This window comes from Lampris incognitus, chromosome 1 (assembly GCF_029633865.1).
Source record: "Lampris incognitus isolate fLamInc1 chromosome 1, fLamInc1.hap2, whole genome shotgun sequence".
Lineage (NCBI taxonomy): Eukaryota > Metazoa > Chordata > Actinopteri > Lampriformes > Lampridae > Lampris > Lampris incognitus.
In genome coordinates this window covers 89,068,271-89,094,577 of record NC_079211.1, presented here as the reverse complement: position 1 = coordinate 89,094,577, position 26,307 = coordinate 89,068,271, and the positions used below count along the sequence as shown (strand labels likewise).

The 26,307-nt window shown below is 48.2% G+C and overlaps 1 protein-coding gene across 1 annotated transcript in view; it reads right to left on the bottom strand.

Annotated features, from left to right (window-relative positions):
- c5 (complement component 5) overlaps window positions 1-26,307 on the bottom strand; it is a 139,696-nt gene that overhangs the window by 8,750 nt on the left and 104,639 nt on the right. The window contains exons 32-36 of the mRNA XM_056286324.1: window positions 24,500-24,562; window positions 16,463-16,553; window positions 16,319-16,358; window positions 13,534-13,636; window positions 10,954-11,028 (exon numbers count right to left, since the gene is read on the bottom strand). Coding sequence (XP_056142299.1) covers window positions 10,954-11,028; window positions 13,534-13,636; window positions 16,319-16,358; window positions 16,463-16,553; window positions 24,500-24,562 — 372 coding nt within the window. The remainder of the gene's footprint in view (window positions 1-10,953; window positions 11,029-13,533; window positions 13,637-16,318; window positions 16,359-16,462; window positions 16,554-24,499; window positions 24,563-26,307) is intronic.

The following is a 26,307-nucleotide window of genomic DNA, read 5'->3' as shown; positions in this document are numbered from 1 at the left end:
CGACATCGCTAGACCCATCGACCTGGATAGCATACCATGGTGACTCATTAAGCCGCTCCAACAGCGGTGTTTCTATGTCCTCCGCTATTTCACCAATTCTCCTGGTAGCTGAAAGAGGAACCTTTGCCACCTTGTTAGCTGCAGCTTCCCCCAACAGTTCACGGCACATGTCCTTGGCAGCAGGCAATTCTTCGCCGATACTGAAACGCTTCGTAGCCTTAGCAACACGACAAGCCACTAAGTAGCCACTAAGTAGCTTTAGCAACACGACTAGCCACTAAGTAGCCACTAAGTAGCCTTAGCGACACGACAAGCCACTAAGTAGCCTTAGCAATACGACAAGCCACTAAGTAGCCACTAAGTAGCCTTAGCAACATGACTAGCCACTAAGTAGCCTTAGCAACACGACTAGCCACTAAGTAGCCACTAAGTAGCCTTAGCAACATGACTAGCCACTAAGTAGCCTTAGCAACACGACTAGCCACTAAGTAGCCACTAAGTAGCCTTAGCAACACGACTAGCCACTAAGTAGCCACTAAGTAGCCTTAGCAACACGACTAGCCACTAAGTAGCCACTAAGTAGCCTTAGCAACACGACTAGCCACTAAGTAGCCACTAAGTAGCCTTAGCAACATGACTAGCCACTAAGTAGCCTTAGCAACACGACTAGCCACTAAGTAGCCACTAAGTAGCCTTAGCAACACGACTAGCCACTAAGTAGCCACTAAGTAGCTTTAGCAACACGACTAGCCACTAAGTAGCCTTAGCAACACTACAAGCCACTAAGTAGCCACTAAGTAGCCTTAGCAACATGACTAGCCACTGAGTAGCCTTAGCAACACGACTAGCCACTAAGTAGCCACTAAGTAGCCTTAGCAACACGACTAGCCACTAAGCACGACGCTCTCAGAGCAGCAGCATGTGTAGAGGTGGTGGCTCTCAGCATGCGCTTCTGTCCTGCTTGCTCGTGTTGTTTTCGCTCAAAGAACTCCACGGGTTTGTGTTTACGTGCAGGGTGCTCGGACCCAAGGTGCGGTTTTGAGGGCTTCACTGCCTCATTAAACAGCTTGCCTCCACATATCACACACAGGGGGCTCTGAGCATGCGAGTCACCGGTCGCAATAAAGCCGAATTTTAGGTACTTTAAACTACTAATAAGACACGTTAGTCCCTAGCTAACGAGTCTGACCCTTCAGCCGAGCGGTTGGTGATGTCGCCTTGTGGTGCAGTACACCCCGTATCGAATCCCGCACCGGGCAAAAAAATAACCGGTAACAGTACGTAGAAATTTATTTAGGTACGTGGGCTTTCTTTCTTTATTCTTTTTGCTGTCTCGGCCTCTGTTGTCGCTGCGTTATCATCGTCATTAGCGCTTTTATCTCCCCTACTTCTTCCAGAGAAACTCTCAAGCGACATCTGTTTCTTACCGGTACTCATGGTGGCTAACTAGCTGCTAGAAGCAGTGGACTGAGTGCATCTCTGAGTTATGAAGTTAGTTACCATTGGTCTGCCGAATGCCACGTAAATGAGTGATAAAATTACAACATTGTACATACTTCAAATATCCGTTTCAGGCGCCCGGGTAGCGTAGCGGTCTATTCTGTTACCTACCAACACAGGGGTCGGCGGTTCGAATCCCCGTGTTACCTCCGGCCTGGTCGGGCGTCTCTACAGACACAATTGGCCGTGTCTGCGAGTGGGAAGCCGGATGTGAAGAGTAACTGGCCAAGTTCGTTATTCGTCCGTCGCACCGACGAAGACCATCTAGTCATCCTGTGATGGCTGACTGATGACTTGCACAATGATTAAAGTGAGGAAGAGTTGCGCATCATCAACCCGACTCTCTCGTCCGAGACCACCTACTACCAGTGGCAAGACTAAGCGAGACCCCTGGCAATGGAGACGGATGCAGATTTTCCCTCAGGGTTTCTTCCCCAAGCCTTTCCCGTAGACAAGTATACCCGCAAGGCAGCGGAGGTTTAAATCAGAGTTTTCTTTCTCCTAGATGAACTGCCTGACAAGGCTATCGAGCTTCATCTACCCGGGTCTGAAATCAGAGTTGTCCTTCTCCTAGACTGGCTGCCAACCAAGGCTAACGAGTCCAATCGACCGACCCGGTTATATCGCCGGGAACTCGGTCGCCCCCAGCAGACTTTGTGAAAACAGGAGGTACCACGAGAAGGCGCTGCTGCCGACACATCTGTCTAGGATCGGCCATATGCTGAAGCGAGAGGCCACCGCACACATTCCGCTTCACATTCCTTTTGGCAAGTAAGACATCTGGCCCAATACTCGCCACCTCCCAAACTGGCCAAGTACAATTGGGGAGAAAAGGGGGGGGGTATCCGTTTCAAATTAAAAGCTCTCTAGCATTGTACAGCCCAATGCCGGTCGGTGGCCCGGTGGTTGGGGATCCCTGCTACAGACCACCATCTCATGCTGCCTAGCTACGTTTTCCCCTGTCACCACCTTGCAGTCTCCAATCTCGTTCAGATCATGCCTCATGCATAAGATATAGTCCAAGACTAGTGCACAACACTGATCTGTGAATAATGCAAGGGAATGCTAAGAGCTCTGGGTTAACAGCAGCAAGCCTGCTTACCAAGCCCTTTTGTTGTCCCACCACTGACGGAGCCCCGTCGGTCACAACGGACATGGTTTTGCTCACATCCAAGCCATTCTTCTCAAAGAACTGTTTTAATTCATTAAAGAGGATTTCCCCAGTTGTGCGCCCAGGCAGAGGAAGCAAACAAAGCAGCTCTTCCCAAAATGTCTTCCCATCAAAACATCTTGTGAACACAGATCCTAGCTGATCCATACTGGTTCGACCACAGGACGAGTCTATGGCTTCTGCTTTCTTCAAATCGGTGAGTAGATGGGAAAAACACTGTTCCGGTAAAAGTTCTACTCTTCTTGGTGCCGTGTCAGCCGACAATGGCACCTGCTTTAATAGCTCCACAACCATTTTTTTGTTTTTCTCATCATGAATTAATACTTCCCCAACCATATATCAGTTGCACACCTTGTAATCAGCTCAGCATCAGTGAATGGCTTCTTAGCTTTAGCAAGGTTGCATGAAACATGCAGTGATGCAGCTGCTGCACTCTCTTGTGCCGATGTTGATTTACAGATGGTAGAAACGGACTGCTTGTATGACATTATTGTAGAGCCGAAGGAACGGAGAAGACCGTAGGTTCACACTTTAGCCGTGTAGGCAACTTTCTTTAATCCACGGTAAATCAGAGAGCAACCAAACCACAGCTCGACTGAGCGGAGGTGGCAAGAATAATCAGAAAACTGGCTGGACAACCATAACTTAACCCTGCGTTAACCTGCCAGGGCAACCATGACTTAACCCTTAGTTCCTGGGTTGAATTCTGTCCCCAATACGTGTCCACCACATGAGCCCCCCCAGAATTCGCCCTAGTAATCGAAGTCAGGCAGGCGCGGGGGGACAACAGGCCGTCCGCGGCGGCTCCGGATAACAGGGGCCGGAGTGTCTCTGGGAGGCATTGACGCGGGCCTGTGAAGGTCGGCCTGAGGAGCAGAAGAGGCAGCTCGGGCCTCCACGGGGGGAGGAGGCGGAGCCCGGGGACGACCGCGACGAGGAGGTTGGGCTAACTCCAGCGGCTGCGTCAAGTCCAGGTGTGCGGGTTTAACTCGGTCCACTGAAACATGCTCGGCCGTGCCCCCAAAATCCACCACCAGGTGCTTAGTTCCCCGTTCCAGGACGCGGAAGGGGCCGTCATAAGGGGGTTGCAGAGGGGGGCGGTGTGCGTCGTGACGGATGAACACGTAGTCCGCTGACTGCAGACCTGGGGGCACCTGGGACACCGGCGCGCCGTGTTGGGCGGTAGGGACGGGTGTGAAAGCTCTGACCCCGTCCAGCAAGGAGGCTCGTTGGTCCACAGCTGACCAGGGACGCGTTGCATTGGGCATGAAATCGCCTGGGACTCGCAGCGGCGTGCCGTACACCAGCTCCGCAGAGGAGGCTTGTAGGTCTTCCTTCGGGGCGGTCCGCAGGCCCAGCATGACCCATGGGAGCTTGTCGACCCAGTTGCAGTCCTTGAGAGTAGCCCGAAGCGCAGCCTTCATGGACCGGTGGAAGCGCTCACATAGGCCGTTCGCCTGAGGGTGGTAGGCGGTAGTGCGATGAAGCTTGACGCCCAGAGCCTCACCCACAGCACTCCATAGCTCTGAGGTAAACTGTGGCCCACGGTCAGATGAAAGGTCGGAAGGCGTACCGAAACGTGAGACCCACGACCCAATAAAAGCCCGGGCCACATCAGCAGACGTCGTGGATGCCAGGGGAACAGCTTCAGGCCAGCGCGTAGTCCTGTCCACCACAGTGAAGAGGTAGGTGAACCCATGGGAGGGGGGTAGGGGACCAACCAGGTCGACGTGGACATGGTCAAATCGTCTCTCCGGCATTGCGAAGCGTTCCAGGGGCGCCTTAATGTGGCGGTGTATCTTAGCCCGCTGACAGGCAACACACGAGTCGGCCCACGCTTTCACGTCTCTCTTAAGTCCCTCCCACACAAACTTAGCAGAAGTCAGGCGCACGGATGGCTTACCGCCTGGATGAGAGAGGCCGTGCACAGCTTCAAATACGGGGCGTCTCCAGCTGTGCGGGACGATGGGCCTGGGCTGTCCTGTGGAGACGTCACACAGGAGGGTGACACCTGTGTCGCTGAAAGGAACGTCCTGCAGGCGGAGCCCCGTGTCGGAGGCCCGGAGACGGAGGATGCTCGGGTCCGTGGCCTGGTCAGCAGCCATCTGTGCATAGTCCAGGCCTAGGTGGACCGCTCCAATCACTGCCCTAGAGAGGCAGTCAGCTACCTGGTTAGACTTACCAGCGACGTGCTGGATGTCGGTAGTGAATTCCGAAATGTAGGAGAGTTGTCGCTGCTGGCGAGCGGACCATGGCTCGGCCGTCTTGGACATGGCAAACGTGAGGGGCTTGTGGTCCACGTACGCAGTAAACTCGCGGCCCTCTAGCAGGAAACGGAAATGCCGGACGGCGAGCCAGAGACCGAGGAGTTCCCTGTCAAAAGTACTATACTTGCGCTCTCGGGGTGTAAGCTGGCGACTGAAAAAGGCCAAAGGCTGCCAAGCCCCCCCCACCCACTGTTCGTGAACCGCACCAACAGCATAGTCCGATGCATCCGTGGTTATGGAAATAGGCGCTGTAGGTGAAGGATGCGCTAGCAGGGTAGCCTGGGAGAGCGCAGCTTTAGTCTCGGTGAACGCACGGTCCCGCTCTGCTGTCCAGTCGACCGCCTGGTTGGGGGACATGCCTTTCAGCGCCTCGTACAGTGGCCGGATGATAAAGGCGGCTCGGGGAATGAAGCGGTGGTAGAATGTCACCATCCCGATGAACTCCCTGAGCGCACGAGCTGTTTGGGGGCGCGGAAAGGCCGCCACCGCTTCCACCTTTGAGGGCAGGGGGACTGCCCCGTCCCCAGTGATGCGATGCCCGAGGAAATCAATGGCTGTCAGCCCGAACCGGCACTTCGCCGGGTTGACGATCAGCCCATGCTGGCTGAGGCGTGTGAAGAGGGCATGAAGATGGGACAGGTGTTCTTCCTCGGAGGCGCTGGCGATGAGTATGTCGTCCAAATAGACGAAGAGGAAAGGAAGGCCACGGAGCACTGAATCCATCAGCCGCTGAAAGGACTGGGCCGCGTTTTTGAGTCCAAATGGCATTCGTAGGAATTCAAATAGGCCGAATGGGGTAGTCACCGCTGTCTTGGGGATGTCTGAGGGGTGCACGGGAACTTGATGATAACCACGGACCAGGTCGACTTTTGAGAAGACGCATTTGCCAGACAGGTTTGCAGAAAAGTCCTGGATATGCGGGACAGGATAGCGGTCGGGCGTGGTGGCGTCATTTAGTCGGCGGTAGTCCCCGCATGGGCGCCAACCTCCATCAGGCTTAGCGACGATGTGGAGTGGGGACGCCCACGGGCTGTCAGAGCGGCGGATGATCCCCATGCGTTCCAGGTGCTCGAACTCAGACTTGGCAATGGCGAGTTTGGCGGGGTCGAGACGCCTGGCTCTGGCGTAGACCGGGGGCCCCTTCGTAGCAATGTGATGCTCCACCCCATGCTTAGCGGTGGGTGCAGAGAAGGTAGGCTGGGTGAGGTCAGGGAACTCAGCGAGGAGGCGGGTGAACTTGTCTGCCTCTGAGAGAGAGTTGGCTAGACCTGCATAGGCCGCTTCCCTCCGCGTACATGCGAAGGAGGAGAAGGTTAAGGCATCGACCAGACGGCTGTTCTGAATGTCCACTAGCAAACCGTAAGCGCACAAAAAATCAGCTCCGAGGAGGGGAAGCGTTACATTGGCCATGACGAACTCCCACGTGAAACGTTGTCCACCAAAACACAGTTCTACAGACCGCACGCCGTAGGTGTGGATAGGGCTGCCGTCAGCCGTCGCCAACTGGGGGCCCCGCTCCCCGCCCATGATGTCGACGTCAGTAGCAGGGAGCACGCTTCTCTGTGCGCCCGTGTCACAAAGAAATCGCCGACCGGAGATGGTGTCGAGGATGAAGAGTAGCCTGCTCGTATCGCCAACACTCATGGCCACTACTGAGTGTTGGCCCTCTCGTTTCCCGTCGGCCTGTAGTTGCAGGGGGAACGGCACCGTTTAGCTTTCGCACCAAATCGAGCGTGGTACATACAGAGTCCAGAGGGCTTGTAGCGGTCTGATGCTGTGGCGCCACCGTCGGGCCACGCCCGCGATGTCGGCGGGGGGCCAGTGAAGGTAGGAGCCAGCACCCCGGCATGGGAGGAACGTTGCGTAGCGACGAAGAATCGGTCAGCCTCCTTTGCCAGCTCACGGGGATCAGTGATGGTGGAGTTAGCGAGCGCAGTCTGGACGTGGGGCGGCATGTTGCGCAGAAACAGCTCCATAAACAGGAAACATGGCTTTTCATGACCCAGTAGGTTTAACATCCTGCTCATTAGCTCCGATGGTTTGCCATCTCCCAAGCCCTGAATTGCGAAGAGGCGACGTGCTCTCTCCGTTGTTGACAGTTCAAAAGTTTCAAGGAGGAGATGTTTAAGTGCGGTGTATTTACCATCGGCCGGTGGGTTGGTTATGAAACCGCTTATCCTGGAAGCCGTAGCGCACCCCAGCGCTGCCACTACGTAGTAGTACCTGGTCTCGTCTGCTGTTATGTCTCTGAGCGCGAACTGTGCCTCAGCCTGCGCGAACCATGTAGCCGCGGAAGACTCCCAAAACTCCGGCAGTTTAATTGCAACGGCGTTCGTAGCCATAATGTGTGTGGTTTCAGAAAACTTATCCGAAAACCGACGTCGGGGTCACCAGTGTAGAGCCGAAGGAACGGAGAAGACCGTAGGTTCACACTTTAGCCGTGTAGGCAACTTTCTTTAATCCACGGTAAATCAGAGAGCAACCAAACCACAGCTCGACTGAGCGGAGGTGGCAAGAATAATCAGAAAACTGGCTGGACAACCATAACTTAACCCTGCGTTAACCTGCCAGGGCAACCATGACTTAACCCTTAGTTCCTGGGTTGAATTCTGTCCCCAATACGTGTCCACCACATTATCATATTTGTTATTTTTTGTCTTTGGTGATGTGATTTTGTAGGGTAGGTGGCATTAAAACTGGCAGCATGCATAGTGTCGAAGTGCCGCTTGAGATCATCTGCTGTGCAGACAGCTATGATCTGCATGCATATCAGGCATGTCGGTTTGGCATTGGCGTGGTCCGGTATAATAAAACACAACTGACCAGTCCAGTCAGATTTGAACTGACGGATTTTCTGGTCGACTTTCCGCTTTTTCGCGCAGGCCGTGTTCTTGGTTTAGGAGAGTTATTGATTATCTGTGACTTAGCTGGTGAGTGGCTCTGTCTAGTCAGGTTATCGTAGAGAGTGCAGTGTATGTCTTACATCTATGTACATGCACTCTACGGCATAGGTGAAGTGTACAGTGTAGGGTGAGGTCAAAATAAAGTAGAGTATAACACACTTTATTTCACATGTTATGACAGGAGCATTAGTGTCAATGGATTGACACGGGCCAGACATTTGGCTCTCGTGGGCTGGACTTGGCCTGCCGGCTACTTATTGGAGTTTAGGGCAGTAGACCATGGCCTCCTTTGAGAAGTCTGCCTGCACTATGGTTGCCCCACAAAATTTGTCAAAATCTTGTGTCAGTTTCACGAAAGGATGACCGCTAAGGTTATAGTGAGTGGAACTGAGTCTTAGGCATTTGGTGTATGGACAGGTTTGAGATAAGGCTGTGTGCTCACACCAGTGCTTTTTAGCATATTTCTCCCCTGCGTGACAACTCTCCTATAAAAGGACATAGAGGCAGAGAGTGGGGCGTGACTATTGATTTTCGTGTGGATAGCAACCTCTTTGACAATAGAAGGTTCCAAGCCACTGCAAAGCTCAGGTTAGTGTGCATACTCGAGCTACAGTATGCTGACGACTGTGCTCTTGTGGCACATACTCCAGCAGCATTGCAAGCCACCCCTACAGCTGCTGTGAGGGTATACAGTTGAATGGGGTTGTCTGTTAACACCCTCAAAACAGAAATCCTCTGCCAATGGTCATCTGATCCCCCACCAGAACTTCCCAACTTTTACATCTCAGGCTCCCCTCTTGCCCTTGTACGACACTTCGGTAGCATCCTCTCTGGTGACTGCAACATTGATCGGAACATCCAGACCAAGATCCAACTGGCCTTTATTTCTTTGGATGCCTCAGGTAGTGGGTCTTTACCAACAACAACCTGCACCTCAATACAAAGATATCGATCTATCAGACAGTGTGCCTATTCACACTTCTGTATGGAAGTGAGACATGGACGCTTTACAGCAGTGGTGTTCAACCCTACTCCTGGAGAGCTACCATCCTGCCGTTTTTCACTCCAACCCTAATCTAACACACCTGATTCTACTAATTACCTACTGACCAAGACCTTGATTAATTGAATCAGATGTGTTAAATCAGGGTTGGAGAGAAAACCAGCAGGAGGGTAGCTCTCCAGGAGCAGGGTTGGGCACCACTGCTTTACAGCTACCACCTGAAACAACTTGAGGCCTTTCACATAAAATGCCTCCAGCACACCAAAGGCCACCAAAGGACTCGTAACAAACAAAAGTAGGCGTTATCATCGGACATGACGGAAAACCCAAAGAAGAATAAGAAGAGTGTGTGTGTGTGTGTGTGTGTGTGTGTGTGTGTGTGTGTGTGTGTGTGTGTGTGTGTGTGTGTGTGTGTGTGTGTGTGTGTGTGTGTGTGTGTGTGTCCTTTAATGGACTGGTAATTTGTCCAGGATTGTCTCTCTGTCTTCTGCCTAATGCATAGTAGGATAGACTCCAACTACCTGAATCTAATAGATGGATAAATGGATGGATGGATAACACAAACAGTTTGATTGTAAACTGTGGGCTTGTTGTTGAATGAGACACATTCTCAGATTCACAAGAAACCACTTTGTGTGGCATCTTCCCCTGCACATGGTCCACGTTTCTGTACATTAAAAAAGTTTGGTAACACTTTAGTATGGGGAACATAAAAAAACTTAATTACTAGTGAATTAGTAATGATCAAGATGTCACTTTAGTATGGGGAACATATTCTAAGTAACAAAAACTTAATTTACAGTAATTTAACACTATGAACACTTGTAGTTTTGTGTGTTGTTATGTAAGAACAGACCATATTCATTAAGTGTTAGTAAGGGAGAATAACTCTTCTTGTGGTACTACCACCTTATAAAGTCCATACTAACCAAAGCATATTGAGATGGTACTACTAATAAGCAATACTTCTGAGGTTATAGAGGGAAAACTCATAGTTAATGGCTTACTGGTTGTATAATAAGGCCATGCAGAATAAGGCATTAATGAGTACGTAATAATGACCAATTAAGAGCCAATATGTTGCTAATTTGCATGCTAATAAGCACCTAATTAATGGTGACTACGTTCCCCATACTAAAGTGTTACCAAAAGTTTTATATGCATCTTTTTGGAATTTCACCCCTTTTTCTACTACCACATGTCTCCTCCGATAATGTGGAGTCACCAGCCACTTCTTTTCACCTGACAGTGAGGAGTTTCACCAGGGGGATCACGCTATTCCCCCCAGTTCCCCCGCCCCCGTGAACAGGTGGCCCGACCGACCAGAGGAGGCGCTAGTGCAGCGACCAGGACAATTGGCCAATTGTGTCTGTAAGGATGCCCGACCAGTTCGGAGGTAACGGTGGGGATTTGAACCAGCGATCCCCGTGTTGGTAGGCAATGGAATAGACTGCCATGCTACCTGGATGCCCTAAAAGTTTTATATTTTTAAGAAGACACTTTTACAGAACTGTTTGACTGTGGCAGCAGAGCAAAGGGAATCCTACTTTTATGGAACAAATAAAACCACAGGGGTTGCAGTCTATCCCAGCATGCATTGGGCAGATGATCAAGACACACTGTGGACCGGGCACCAGTCTATTACAGGGCACACACACACACACACACACACACACACACACACACACACACACACACACACACACACACACACACACACACACACACACCAGTGGTGGTCTCAACCATACAAGGCAACAACCAGCTCATTGGAGGCAGTTAGGAGTTAGGTGTCTTGCTCAGGGACACCTCGACATCTTTGCAAAGAGGAGTCAGGGATCAAACCAGCAACCCTCCAGTTACCAGACGACGTGCTCAACCTTCTGAGCTACTGCCGCCCAATACAAGTACAAACTGAATATGAAACACATCCAAGTGACACAGTTTCTACAGCATTTTATCCTCACGCACACAACAAGCACACAACAGCCTGTACCTGCAGTACTACTGAACACTACTACGGCAGTACTACTGAACACTACTGCGGCAGTACTACCGAACCCTACTACGGCAGTACTACTGAAATGCATTGTTTGATGTTGTACTTACAGAGTCCATCGTAATGATCACAGTATTTCCTTTGAGCTCATACTCAGAGATGAGAGGTTCTTCATCGTCTCTGAACTAGGAGAGAAGAGAAACAAGACGTGATGAGATCTGGACGAGAGACTGAAACTGGGATCCCCCATCAGACTCAGCACAGACATCTGACAGTCTCTCCTTTACGCAGTCACACACACTACTAACGGAAGTTTACACAGTCACACACACCACTAATGGAAGACAAGTTCTGAAGCTCGTGTAAAAGGAGGCCATCTTCAGTGGTAGATCTGTCAGTACCTTAACAGGTACAGAGTTATTGTACCTGTACCCTATTGTATTGTACCCTAACACATCTATCCCTGATGTTCCTCTCCCCTTATCCCTCCCCCTACTTTCTTAATTTTTCTATTCTATTTTCTGTTTTATTTATTATCTATTTTACATGTGTATATTTGCATGTGAGATACCTGAGGATGCCTGAGGAGTGGAGAAGAAGCATACTGGTACCAATTTTCAAGAACAAGGGCGATGTGCAGAACTGTAACAACTACAGAGGTATAAAGTTGACCAGCCACAGCATGAAGATATGGGAAAGAGTAATAGAAGCTAGGTTAAGAGGAGGAGAGGTGATGATCAGCAGCAGCAGTATGGTTTCATGCCATGAAAGAGCACCACAGATGTGATGTTTGCTTTGAGGATGTTGATGGAGAAGTATAGAGAAGGTCAGAAGGAGTTACATTGTGTCTTTGTAGATTTAGAGAAAGTATACCACAGGGTGCCGAGAGAGGAGGTGTGGTATTGTATGAGGAAGTCAGGAGTTGCAGAGATGTAGGAGTGGTGCAGGATATGTATGAGGGCGGTGTGACAGTGGTGAGGTGTGCGGTTGGAATGACAGATGGGTTCAAGGTGGAGGTGGGATTACATCAAGGATCAGCTCTGAGCCCTTTCTTGTTTGCAATGGTGATGGACAGGTTGATGGACGAGATCAGGCAGCAGTCTCCATGGACTATGATGTTCGCGGATGACATTGTGATCTGTAGTGAGAGTAGGGTGCAGGTGGAGGAGAGCTTGGAGAGGTGGAGGTATGCACTGGAGAGAAGAATGAAAGTCAGTAGGAGCAAGATGGAATACCTATGCGTGAATGAGAGGAAGGACAGCGGAATGGTGAGGATGCAAGGAGTAGAGGTGACGAAGGCGTATGAGTTTAAATACTTAGGGTCAACTGTCCAAAGTAACGGGGAGTGCAGGAGAGAGGTGAAGAAGAGAGTGCAGGCAGGGTGGAGTGGGTGGAGAAGAGTGTCAGGAGTGATTTGTGACAGAAGGGTACCAGCAAGAGTTAAAGGGAAGGTTTACAAGATGGTAGTGAGACCAGCTATGTTGTATGGTTTGGAGACAGTGGCACTGATGAAAAGACAGGAGGAGGAGCTGGAGGTGGCAGAGATGAAGATGATAAGATTTTCATTGGGAGTGATGAAGAAGGACAGGATTAGGAACGAGTACATTAGAGGGAATATGGAGCTGCCAGGGAAGAGTAGAAGAAGAGGAGGTTTATGGATGTGGTAAGAGAGGACATGCAGGTGGCTGGTGTGACAGAGGAAGATGGACAGGACAGGAAGAGATGGAAACAGATGATCCGCTGTGGCGCCCCCTAAGGGGAGCAGCCGAAAGTAGTAGTAGTAGATATTTGTATGTATGTATATGTATATGGGTGTGTGTGTGTGTGTGTGTGGGTGTATGTGTGTGGGTGTGTGTGTGTGTGTGTGTGTGTGTGTGTGTGTGTGTGTGTGTGTGTGTGTGTGTGTGGATGTGTGTGTGTGTGTGTGTGTGTGTACATACACACAGGGTGTTGTGATGCGTCTAGTGCAGCAGTGTGTAGTTGGAGGGAAGGTGCATGTGTTCTTCCAACCCGCTTGTGTCCTTCCTGCCCTTAGCTTGCTGCCGCTGGCTAGCCTTTGTGGCGAATAGGGAAGCATCCTAGCGTGTAAGCCTTCCCTTGCCAGTACATAGCCTCTCCTTCACCAAGACTCCTGCCAGGCCTCCCCGTGGCCACACGTGGTAACTGGGGTCTTGCGGCCCCAGGCTAACTTGGCAGGGGATCTCGGAGCAGCATTGGGCCCCAGAGATATGGTGTGTAGGCCCACCCTGGTGGACACGCCCTGGCACCTATCAACCACTGCCCCGCTGCCTTGTGGGTGAGTCTGGAAGACATAAGGCTAAGGGAGCTTACCCCAACAGAAAAGCAAGCTGTGGCGGCACGCTTCGAGGCGGTCTCCGAAAAACTGGATTTCCGGCAGCCCCCTGCAGTTGTGTGGAGGTGCCGGTCGTCTAGGGATCCCCCTTGCCATCGGAACTATCTCCTCTACAATCAAGTCATGTGGCGTTGGGAGAAGCGCACCCCCCATGCCACTTTAAAAACCATCTCTGCTGCGCAGGTATCTTCTGCTATCTGAGTCCTCAAAGGACCCACAAATAGAAGAAGATGGTCATCATCGGGCACGGTGGACAACCAGCAAGCAAGCACGCAAGCAAGTGTGTGTGTGTGTGTGGGTGTGTGGGTGTGTGTGTGTGAGTGTGTGTTAGTTATACCTGTTTCAGGTCATCTACATGAGCAGTCAGTCCTGTTGGGAGTTCAATCTTCATCACAGTGAGGGTGGATTGTGTCACTACCTCGTTAGGAGGAGGCTTAAACCTACACACACACACACACACACACACGCGCGCGCACACACACACACACAATCACAAGGTTTGTTTGTAGTTTTTGTACTTATAGCAGTACAGGTTACACTATAAGAACTGGTAGTTATAGCAGTACAGGTTACTCTATAAGAACTGGTAGTTATAGCAGTACAGGTTACTCTATAAGAACTGGTAGTTATAGTAGTACAGGTTACATTACACCATAAGATCTGGTAGTTATAGCAGTACAGGTTACTCTATAAGAACTGGTAGTGATAGCCATACAGGTTACACAACACTCTATAAGAACTATAGTTTACTATACGATAAGTATACAGTACACTATAAGAACTGGTAGTTATAGCAGTACAGGTTACGCTCTATGAACTGGTAGTTATAGCAGTACGGGTTACTCTATAAGAACTGGTAGTTATAGCAGTACAGGTTACTGTATAAGAACTGGTAGTTATAGCAGTATGGGTTACTCTATAAGAACTGGTAGGTATAGCAGTACAGGTTACTCTATAAGAACTGGTAGTTATAGCAGTACAGGTTATTCTTTAAGAACTGGCAGTTATAGCAGTACAGGTTACTCTATAAGAACTGGTAGTTATAGCAGCACAGGTTACTCTATAAGAACTAGTAGTTATAGCAGTACAGGTTACTCTATAAGAACTGGTAGTTATAGCAGTACAGGTTACTCTTTAAGAACTGGCAGTTATAGCAGTACAGGTTACTCTATAAGAACTGGTAGTTATAGCAGCACAGGTTACTCTATAAGAACTGGTAGTTATAGCAGTACAGGTTACTCTATAAGAACTGGTAGTTATAGCAGTACAGGTTACTCTATAAGAACTGGTAGTTATAGCAGTACAGGTTACTCTATAAGAACTGGTAGTTATAGCAGTACAGGTTACGCCCTATGAACTGGTAGTTATAGCAGTACAGGTTACTCTATAAGAACTGGTAGTTATAGCAGTACAGGTTACTCTATAAGAACTGGTAGTTATAGCAGTACAGGTTACTCTATAAGAACTGGTAGTTATAGCAGCACAGGTTACTCTATAAGAACTAGTAGTTATAGCAGTACAGGTTACTCTATAAGAACTGGTAGTTATAGCAGTACAGGTTACTCTTTAAGAACTGGCAGTTATAGCAGTACAGGTTACTCTATAAGAACTGGTAGTTATAGCAGCACAGGTTACTCTATAAGAACTGGTAGTTATAGCAGTACAGGTTACTCTATAAGAACTGGTAGTTATAGCAGTACAGGTTACTCTATAAGAACTGGTAGTTATAGCAGTACAGGTTGCCCTATAAGAACTGGTAGTTATAGCAGTACAGGCTACTTTATACGAATCGGTAGTTAAAGCTGTACAGGTTGCCCTATAAGAACTGGTAGTTATAGCAGTACAGGCTACTTTATACGAACCGGTACTTAAAGCTGTACAGGTTACACTACACTCTGTAAGAACTGGTAGTTATAGCAGTACAGGTTACAGTACACTATAAGAACTGGTAGTTATAGCAGTACAGGTTACTCTATAAGAACTGGTGGTTATAGCAGTACAGGTTACGCCCTATGAACTGGTAGTTATAGCAGTACAGGTTACTCTATAAGAACTGGTAGTTATAGCAGTACGGGTTGCTCTATAAGAACTGGTAGTTATAGCAGTACGGGTTACTCTATAAGAACTGGTAGTTATAGCAGTACAGGTTACAGTACACTCTGTAAGAACTGGTAGTTATAGCAGTACAGGTTACAGTACACTATAAGAACTGGTAGTTATAGCAGTACAGGTTACACAACACTCTATAAGAACTACAGTATACTATACGATAAGTATACACTACACTATAAGCACTGTTACTTATAGCAGTACAGGTTACAGTACAATATAAGAACTGTAGTTATAGCAGTACAGGTTACAGTACACTCTATAAGAAGTGGTACTTATAGTAGTACAGACTAAACTCTATCAGAAGTGGTAGTTATAATAGTACAGGTTACAGTACACTATAAGAACTGGTAGTTATAGCAGTACAGGTTACAGTACACTATAAGAACTGGTAGTTATAGCAGTACAGGTTACACAACACTCTATAAGAACTACAGTATACTATACGATAAGTATACACTACACTATAAGCACTGTTACTTATAGCAGTACAGGTTACAGTACAATATAAGAACTGTAGTTATAGCAGTACAGGTTACAGTACACTCTATAAGAAGTGGTAGTTATAGTAGTACAGACTAAACTCTATCAGAAGTGGTAGTTATAATAGTACAGGTTACAGTACACTCTATAAGAAGTGGTAGCTATAGCAGTACAGACTACACTCTATAAGAAATGGTAGTTATAGCAGTACAGACTAAACTCTATCAGAAGTGGTAGCTATAGCAGTACAGACTACACTCTATCCGAAGTGGTAGCTATAGCAGTACAGACTAAACTCTATCAGAAGTGGTAGCTATAGCAGTACAGGTTACACTACACTCTATAAGAACTGGTAGTTATAGCAGTACAGACTACACTCTATCAGAAGTGGTAGCTATAGCAGTACAGACTAAACTCTATCAGAAGTGGTAGCTATAGCAGTACAGACTACACTCTATAAGAAATGGTAGTTATGGCAGTACAGGTAGTTATAGCAGTACAGGTTACTTTGTCATTGTCTAGTATCTTACTTGGCACAGGCCACCAGATTAGGATACCTCCTACTGGGATCTGTGGAGGAAAGCACATCTCCATTAGTACAGACAGACAGAGAGACAGACACATGGACAGACAGACAGAGTGACTGACAGAAAGGCAGACAGACGGATAGTTACTGTTGGGTGCGTCGGGACCGACAACCTCTATGGTAAGGTCAAAGTTACAGTTCTCTCTGGAGGCGGCAGTTTGGTAGTAGACCGTCTTCAGCTGGACAGACAGGAAGGTGGTTAGTTTGATCCTGGACACAACTGGAAACTTTCTACTGGGCACAGACAGACAATGTGATGCTGACCAAGGAACTCCAGCGGATGTTAGATCTGACGGACTCAACCCATACCAACAAACTGAAGGACATACGGTGGTCTACTGACAGAGATCGCTACATAGTCATTTAGTTTACCTTCTTATTTAAGTACCCACTTTGTTAGCTGGTTTGTTTTTCAGTGTGTCAGTAAATCATTTACGTCATCAGTTCATTTACTTTTTAATCAGTTTGTTGGCATAGAAAGTGAAATAATTGGTTACGGTATCAGTAAGTTAAACAGGTAATTAATCAGTCAACCATTAATTAGATGTGGACTTGAGGATCCCATGTAATGGTTTTAAGTCAGACAAGTTGTATTGTGTAATGTGTGCATTTTAACTTCTGGAGTGATTCTGAATTGCTGGTTCATCTAGCCCTTTCATGCATAGAGGTCACTACAGCGGACAGCTATTCAAAAGCCATTTTCTTGCATATGCATGGGTTTTGATGGCATAGATGCACATCAGCCACTACAGTGGACTCTACTGCATCATCGTATACACTGACACCTAGTGGAAAGCCATTGTATATGCTATTTTTTCCCCTCCAAACCAATCTGGCCGACAGTCAGCCAGAAGTGCCGAGTTCCTCTGGACTATCCGTCCAATCCTTCTATTCTAGGAGAACCTTTCAGGTAAAAAAAAATTGTTGTAACATCAAGTAACATCTAAGGAGTCATGTCGTTGTTAAATTTCCCAAGTATTGATTTTAGATTGTGAGAAAATTCCAGTTAATCATCTGTCCACTAAAGTGCACATCATGCGTCACTAGCTATATTTCGACTACAATTCATACTATTACTGTAACTGTTGTTCTTGAAAATACTTCGTCTGCAGTAATTTTTTTGGGTGTAAATAAATGTATTTATGTTATTAGAATGTAATTAGCTGTTTTTTGTATATCATTATATTTTGCAGTGGTCAAGAGCAGAGCAGGATAAGAAGGCCTACAGGATAGTGGAGCAAATACCATCTGAGTCAAGTGAGGATGATGCTAGTGGCAGTGATGATGAATGGCTGCCAGAAAAAGAAGGAGTAGCTAATGCTAGCAGTAGTGACAGTGGAGCTGAGGATGATGAGGGAGTCAAGGATGTGGAGGATGAGGGAGCTGAGGACGAGGGAGCTGAGATGAAGGAGTTGAGGAGGATGTGCCAATAAACAGAGGTTGAGGGAAAAAGGCAGAAAACCAAAACAGACGGACCTGGAAAATCAAAGACAACCAGTTTGAGGGAGATTTGCCTACTTTTTTAGGAGAGTGGAAAGTGAATGTTGAGGGAACAGAACCGATAGATTTCTTTACGCACCTGTTTCCCGAAGATCCAATAGATGACACTGTGCAGAATACAAACACGTATGCAAGCCAAAAAGGCAAAGAAATGTACAGATTTGAAGTCTATCAGGGTTCAGCTGGGCATGGCCCGATCAGTCAACTAGGAATGGCTGGAGACATAGTAGTTATATGCCTCTGTGATGACATACAGCAAAATAACCACAAGGTGTTTTTTGACAATTTCTTTTGCACCATTCCTCTCATTGTGGCATTGCAACACCAGGGCATCTATAGCACTGGCACAAACAGGATCAACAGGCTCCATGGAGCACAAAAGAAACAGAAAAGTGAAAAGCAACTCAAGAAAGAAGGAAGAGGAGCCTGCTCTGCTGTCAGCAATGGTCAAAACATCACCATCACACATTGGCTAGATAACTCAGTGATCCACATGGCCTCATCCTGCAATGGCCAGTCCCCAACAAACGTGGCCCAGAGATGGAGCAAAAAAGAAAAGAAGATGCTCAGCATCGAAAGCCCATATTTTGTAATGTTATATAATTAGCACATGGGCAGCGTGGATCTCATGGATCAGTGTGTGGCAATGTACCCCCACGGGCGCAAGAAGAAGCGATGGTACATCCGACTGTTCTTCCACTTCTTGGATGTGGCCACCGTCAATGCCTGGCACCTCTACATAATATCTGGATTAGAGAAGACGGACCTTCTGCACTTCAAAGCATCGGTAGCTCGTGCACTACTGAATGCAGGATCCACCAAGATCCGTGCCAGAGGAAGACCCAGTGCCACCCCATCACCGGTGAAGCACAGACCAGTGTCCAAGGCACCCCCAGAGATCCGGTTTGGCCCTGGGAACCACTGGCCCCAACTCATCAAAGCCAAGAATGCAAACAGGTGCCATGATGCTGCATGCACCCAAAGAACGAAGTACGTCTGCATGCAGTGTCTTGTGGCTTTGTGCCCTGGGTCACCCATCGTCACCGTGCTTCTCTAGTTTTCATACAAGATAGTCTTCTCTTTTGAAGTCCCTCCGCAACAATGAGACAAGGATGCCGTGATAGTCAACAGGCTTGCAAGGGATTCATTACATAGCCATTCTATAAATCTAGTTGAAATGAAGAAGTTTATACACTGATAGGTGCAAACACACTGAGGCACAGTAAATGTTTCCCCTCCTGTTGCACACCACTAAACCTCGAGTCTGCACATGATAGGATGTTGCTATAGTGTTGCCCTACCCTCAGTTCAGAGGCTCTAATGGACAGACTAACTTTATGCCAATGGTGTGTGTACCTTTTCCATATGTTGATGTTATGGCAAGGTTTAGAGTATTTGTAGCAATGCTAACGGTAAAAACATTCATTGTGGGATTTGAATCTATACAGAAGAGTGAAACAGAGTATTCCACAATTGCGGTTGCAGTAATTGAAGCTGTATGATTTTTTCTATGTATTTTATAGTTTTCAGATAATTTTATATTATTGTATTCACTGGATTGTCAAATACACACATTATTACTATGTTATTACTATATTATTATTAATACAGTATATTTTCAGTTGCAAAAAAAACGCATGTTGTCCACTCAAGTGGACATGTGAAAATCTCTTTGAGAAATCTGGTTAAAAAAGATTCAAGTTCAAATCTTGTTTTTTCATGCCCTAAGAGCAGTAAAAACACATAGGAAAAATATTCTGACTGAAGTTGTCATAATTCATGCATGTAAGGGCTAGAATAGAGTAAGTATCATCTTTCTTGCTTAACAAGTTGCTATTAGTCTTATTCCAGCTGCTTGAGCATTAGTCCTTTTCTCTATAGGTCTGATGTTGGTTCCTAGTGGGAATTTATTCTAGCTGTAGCTGTCTTATTCTAGCTGTAGATGTTTTTCCCTAGTGTGTCCTTAAATATTTCTTGTTGCATACCTGTTTTGACTTAGTTATCCTTTTAGATTATAAATATATTCCTTGGTAGCTTGCTGTTTGCAGTTTTAATAGTTTTGTGTGAGGTTTGATAGAGTTTTACATAAGTGACCAGTTTCTGGGCAATAGGCCTAGTTTCAGTTTAGCCTTTTGGCCAATTGGGTGTAAAGTGGCCAGGGTGTGGCCTGCACTCCTGACAGACAATTAGCAATCAGTGTTGTGATCTTTAAATCACTGCTGCTACTTGGAAGCATCAGTTTCCAAGTGCAGGCAAACAGGTCTAGGTTGAACGAAGGCTAGAGTGAACAAAGGCAAGCGTGACTTTTTCAAGCCAAGACTGAGTCAAGCAAGGACTGCTCTTTTTAGATCCGGACCGTCATCTGTATTTTGTGTACCTAGTATAGAATATGTGTTTCCTTCGCATTCCTGTCCTTTCCTCTTCCCAGGGCTGGCACAGATGTTGGGTCACTCCTAGGCACTGTGACCCTACCAATCTTACCTATCCCACTCTCTCTTCTCACGGTGAGCAAGTGGTGACGGGAGGGCTCTGGAATTGCAGGTCTGCGGTGCCGAAAGTTGAGTTTGTGTCAGGCTACGCATCCTTGCTCTCTCTCAACTTTCTTGCTCTAACTGAGACCTGGATCATGCCAGAAAACAGTACCACACCCGCAGCTCTGTCTGATGTGTACTCTTTTTCTCACACTCCCAGAGCTGGGAGGCGGTGGTGGTACTGGCCTGCTAATCTCCCTGAAATGGAAATACTCTGTTTCCATTCCACAATTTTCTCCACCCTCTTTTGAATTTCATGCTGTTACTGTCTCTTATCCAGTCAAACTCACCATCGTGGTTGTGTACCGCCCACCAGGCTCCCTTGGTAAGTTTCTGAAGGAGCTTGACACACTTGTCACGCACTTCCCTGTTGATGACTCTGAACTTATCCTTCTCGGTGACTTCAACATCCACACTGACAAGCTAGATCCTCTTCTCTCTTTCCCCTCCTCCTTTGACCTTCACCTCTCACCCTCTCCTCCTACCCACAAGGCCGGCAACCAGCTGGACCTTATCTTTACTAGACACTGTCCTATTTCCAATCTCTCTGTTACTCCCCTCCAGCTCTCTGACCACTATTTCATATCCTACTCTCTCTCCCTCTCTTCTCCCCCCTCAGCTGCTCCCCCAACCCACATGGTTTCCACCCATAGACACCTCCACTCTCTCGCCACCACTGATCTTTCTTCCTCTCTTACCGCTATCCTCCCTACACCTGAATCTTTCTCTCTCCTACCCCCTGACACTGCTACGGATCGTCTTCTCTCTCCTCTTCCCTGGACAATCTCTGTCCCCTCACCTCCAGGCCTGCACGCCCAACTCCACCTGCCCTTTGGCTGTCCGATTCAGTATGTACTGACAGACGGAGCCTAAGAGTGGCAGAGCGCAAATAAAGAAAAGGCAAACTCCTAGAGGACCTTCTCAACTTCCAATCTCTTCTTTCCACTTTCTGCTGCTAAGACTGCCTTCTATCGCTCTAAAATCCCATCCTCTGCCTCTAATCCTAAGAAACTCTTTGAAACCTTCTCTACACTTCTTCAACCCCCACCTCCGCCTCCTACTTCCTCCTTTCTCCCTGATCACTTTGCTAACTTCTTTGACAAGAAGGTAAACGACATCAGATCCTCCTTTTCTCACCATCTGGTTAGCACTCCTTGCACTAGCCCACTCTCTGCACCCTCCCTCACCTCTCCACACCCCCCCCCTATCCCACCCGCTCCCCTCTCCCCCGACGACATCCTCAACCTCATCACATCCAGTTGCCCCACCCCATGCTCCTTTGACCCTGTCCCCTCCCCTCTTCTTCAGTCTATAGCATCTGAACTCTTTCCCTTTCTAACCCACCTCATCAACACCTCCCTCCAGGGAGGATGCTTTCCATCTGCCTTCAAGACTGCTAGAGACACCCCCCTTCTCAAGAAACCATCACTTAACCCCTCTGACGTCAAAAACTACAGACCGGTTTCCCTTCTACCCTTTCTATCCAAAACTCTCGAATGTGCTGTCTTTAACCAACTTTCTTTGTACCTCCACCAGAACAACCTCCTGGACCACAACCAGTCTGGGTTCAGGGTGGGTCACTCGACAGAGACAGCCTTCCTTGCAGTGACAGAATCGCTGCACTCTGCAAGAGCAAACTCTCTCTCCTCTGTCCTGATACTCCTGGACCTGTCAGCTGCATACGACACAGTGAACAACCAGATCCTCCTCTCTACCCTCGAGGGGCTGGGTGTCACAGACTCTGCACTCTCAATATTTGCATCCTACCTGATGGGTTGCTCCAACCAGGTGACATGGAGGGGAACAGTGTCGGAGCCTCGCAGACTGACTACAGGCGTTCCACAAGGTTTGGTTCTGGGTCCTCTCCTTTTCTCCCTTTACACGACATCCCTGGGTTCTGTTATTCGCTCGCATGACTTCTCTTACCATTGTTATGCTGATGACACCCAGCTGATCTTGTCCTTCCCTCCCTTTGACACACAAGTAGAGACACACATTGCTGTGTGCTTGACTGACATCTCGGAGTGGATGGCGACACACCACCTGAAGCTCAATCTGGACAAGACAGAGCTGATGTTCCTCCCGGGAAAGGTTGCCCACACTGAGACCTGGCCATCACCATTGACAACACAGTGGTGATGCCAACTCGGACTGCGAGGAATCTGGGTGTGATCCTGGACGACCAACTGTCGTTTGCTGCAAATGTTGCATCGGTTGCTCGCTCCTGCAGATTTCTCTTCTATAACATCAGGAGGATTCGCCCATTCCTCACCGACGAGACAGCACAGGTGCTCATCCAGGCTCTGGTCATCTCCTGGCTGGATTACAGCAACTCCTTCCTTGCTGGCGCCCCAGCGCCGGCTATCAGACCTCTGGAGCTTGTTCAGAAAGCTGCAGCTCGTCTGGTGTTCAACCGCCCTAAGTTCTCCCACACAACTCCCCTTCTCATGTCCCTACACTGGCTCCCAGTAGCTGCTCGCATCCAGTTTAAGACTCTGGTGCTAGCCTACAGGACAGTGAAAGGAACAGCTCCTTCCTATCTCCAGGCCATGGTCAAGCCCTACACCCCCGCCCGACCAATTCACTCTGCTGCCTCGGGACGCCTGGTTGCCCCGTCGCTCAGAGGCCCCTGCTGCCGATCGATCCGGTCACGGCTCTTTTCTGTCCTCGCCCCACAGTGGTGGAATGAACTCCCCACTGATGTCAGGACAGCGGAGTCGCTGCCCATCTTTCGGCGCAGGTTGAAAACTCACCTCTTCAAGAACTACTACCCTGTTACTTGCTCTTAGCACTTATTGTATTCACTCATTAAAAAAAAAATCTTTGCTGCACTTTTACTTTAACACTGGTTTTGCTCTTAGATGCTTTTTTAGAGAGAAGATGCACTTATGACCTCTGATGACTAGTAGTTCTCCTGATTTCCTACGTTAAATGCACTTATTGTAAGTCGCTTTGGATAAAAGTGTCGGCTAAATGACTGTAATGTAATGTAATGTTAGGAGTTTTTTTCATCTTCAGAAGTATCATTTGACTTGTTATAGCTGTTGTAGCGCCCCCTCTCTGACCACAGACAATTCTCACTAGGTTGAGTTCACAAGACTCTTCATTGATAGCTAACTAGCTTGCTAACTAGCATCATGTTGCTGGGCAACTATTTAAAAACAGATTGATGATTGCAATTCAGTGACTGTCCAATCAAATCAGAGCATTAGATATTCATCACCAGAAGCTGACTGCTTTTCTGAAACGATGACTTTCTCAAGGCGCTTCAGTCAACAATAGTGGTTCCAACCATCTGGCTAAGTTTACATTAACAAACCCTCTGCTAAAAAATGAAACAAGATCGTAAAACATGATTTATATTGGACTGGCTCTGGAAAGCCCCCTTGAACCGGGGGGTGGGGGCTATGAGTACATCTGTCACCATCTTACAATGCTGTGATTGCAGCTATTCCCAAATCCTCTGTGAATAGTACACATGGCCATTGTAACTCTAGTTAATGGTCACGGTAATTTGCATATGAAACTGATCATTGGTTTTGGTCGTTATGCCACTGTATTGTTTCTAAGGTGGGGACACCTGCAATTAGTTAAGGGCCCTGACACACCAGGCCCTAGGGTCTGTGACCCTAGTTTTTGCGGTGTGTCCCACACCGTCGGCACTAGTCGGAGCCCCTGTTGGCAGCTTTTCGGCTGATTCAGCATGTTGAATCGGCGGAGCCCGTCGGTGAGAGAGATCACACTGATCGACTGTTCAGCTTAGCGAATCAGTGCAGAATGTACATGCTAGTTGGCTGTCGGCTGTAGTCTTTGCGGTGTGTTCAGGAGCTACTTTTTGGCCCAGATGGCAGGCGACATGAGGCGATGCAACAGTCGGCCGTCATCGCCACTAGTCGGTTTGGTGTGTCTGGGCCCTAAGACTGAAGAGGTCACTTAGGTGAATGATGGAACGTTTCTGTCAATAAACGTTGTGTCCAGATGAACTGATTCACCTTTCCGTGACTTCAGTATTGTAGCATTTAATAAAAGGGATGTGTTGTTTTACCCTCGCAGAAATGAATCTGTTATTTTTTGGTCTATTGACATGGACTTACCTTGACATGTGACACCCCGTCCCCATATCCCGTAGACACTCTGATGTCATCATCCTTTGTCACCTTGGAGACAACAGAAAACAGGATTTTTATGTTCAGACTATTTCATCGCCACTCTGTTCTCAAAGACAAATAGAGCACTGAAGTGGTGTTGTCGTTTCAGGTATTCTGTCTTCCTTTCAGTTCAGTTTTATACCCAGTTTCATTCTCCCACTAGTGCTGTGAGGCAGCGGGCCTGGAATCCTTTATCTGGGTGGATGTGGTAGGTCAAGCTTCAGTGGTCTATAACAAGGACTAGTTGGCATCAGGTGGGATAGTTTTTTTCCCCCGCCCAATTGTACCCGACCAATTACCTCACTCTTCTGAGCCGTTCCGGTCGCTGCTCCACCCCCTCTGCCAATCCGAGGAGAGCTGCAGACTACCACACGTCTCCTCCCATACATGTGGAGTCACCAGCTGCTTCTTTTCACCTGACAGTGAGGAGTTTCACAAGGGGGCGTATCGCATGGGAGGATCACGCTATTCCCCCCAGTCCCCCCTCCCCCCCGAACAGGCGCCCCGACCGACCAGAGGAACTGCTAGTGCAGCGACCAGGACACATACCCACATCCGGCTTCCCACCTGCAGACACGGCCAATTTTGTCTGTAGGGACGACCGACCAAGTCAGCGGTAACATGGGGATTTAAACCAGCGGTCCCTGCGTGGGTAGGCAACGTAATGGACTGCAACACCACCCGCATGCCATGTTATACCTGTTTGTATGTAAATCTCTTAGTTATTGTTCAATAAAAAAATTCCGAGCATCAGACACCACTCGTTAGGTTACGATGATGGTCCCATTCCCTAGGTAAAGATTTCCAACCTGTGAGGGCAATTCATATTTGATGTTTGCTTACGTTTAAACTTTCACCATGACCTTACATTGTTTACATACATGCTTGAAGTCCATGTGTAACAGAACAAAGGTGGTCTTATAAAGTGTCTTCTCCAGGTGCACAAATAAAGGCCTAATTTTAACTGTTGGCTGTATGGGAGACTCACTGAGTGTAGCAAGTGTGTACACACTAATTTCAGAAGTGGCCTTGGTGGATGAGAGCTGGAAGACATGAGATAAGGAGGGGAAGAACACACAACTGTCCTATAAGAGAGACTGGACTGTACTGCTCGGCACGCATTCACGCACCTGGGCTTGGATGTGTCTGTTCATTGAACTCATATTAAATTCGTGTGACAACACTGTAAGAGATTTTTGTCTCGTTCCTCATGTAACGTCAGAGTGGAATTAAATAATTGCCACGACAAGCCCCACCCCTTTTAGCTCTGTTCTGAAGGGCCACTACCCAGTAGAGGGCGCTCCAAAACTAGGAGTAGGGCAAGGGTGGAGGTGGAGGGTTGGGAGTGGGCCACTGAAAGCCTCAGAGTTGGGCATCCAGGTAGCATAGCGGTCTATTCCGTTGCCTACCAACACGGGGCTCGCCGGATCGAGTCCCCGTGTTACCGCCGGCTTGGTCGGGCGTCCCTACAGGCACAATTGGTCATGTCTGTAGGTGGGAAGCCGGATGTGGGTATGTGTCCTGGTCACTGCACTAGCGCCTCCTCTGGTCGGTCGGGACGCCTGTTCAGGGGGGAGGGGGAACAGGGGGAAATAGCGTGATCCTCCCATGTGCTACGTCCCCCTGGAGAAACTCCTCACTGTCAGGTGAAAAGAAGCGGCTGGCGACTCCACATGTACGGGAGGAGACACGTGGTAGTCTGCAGCCCTCGCCGGACCAGCAGAGGGGGTGGAGCAGCAACCCGGACAGCTCGG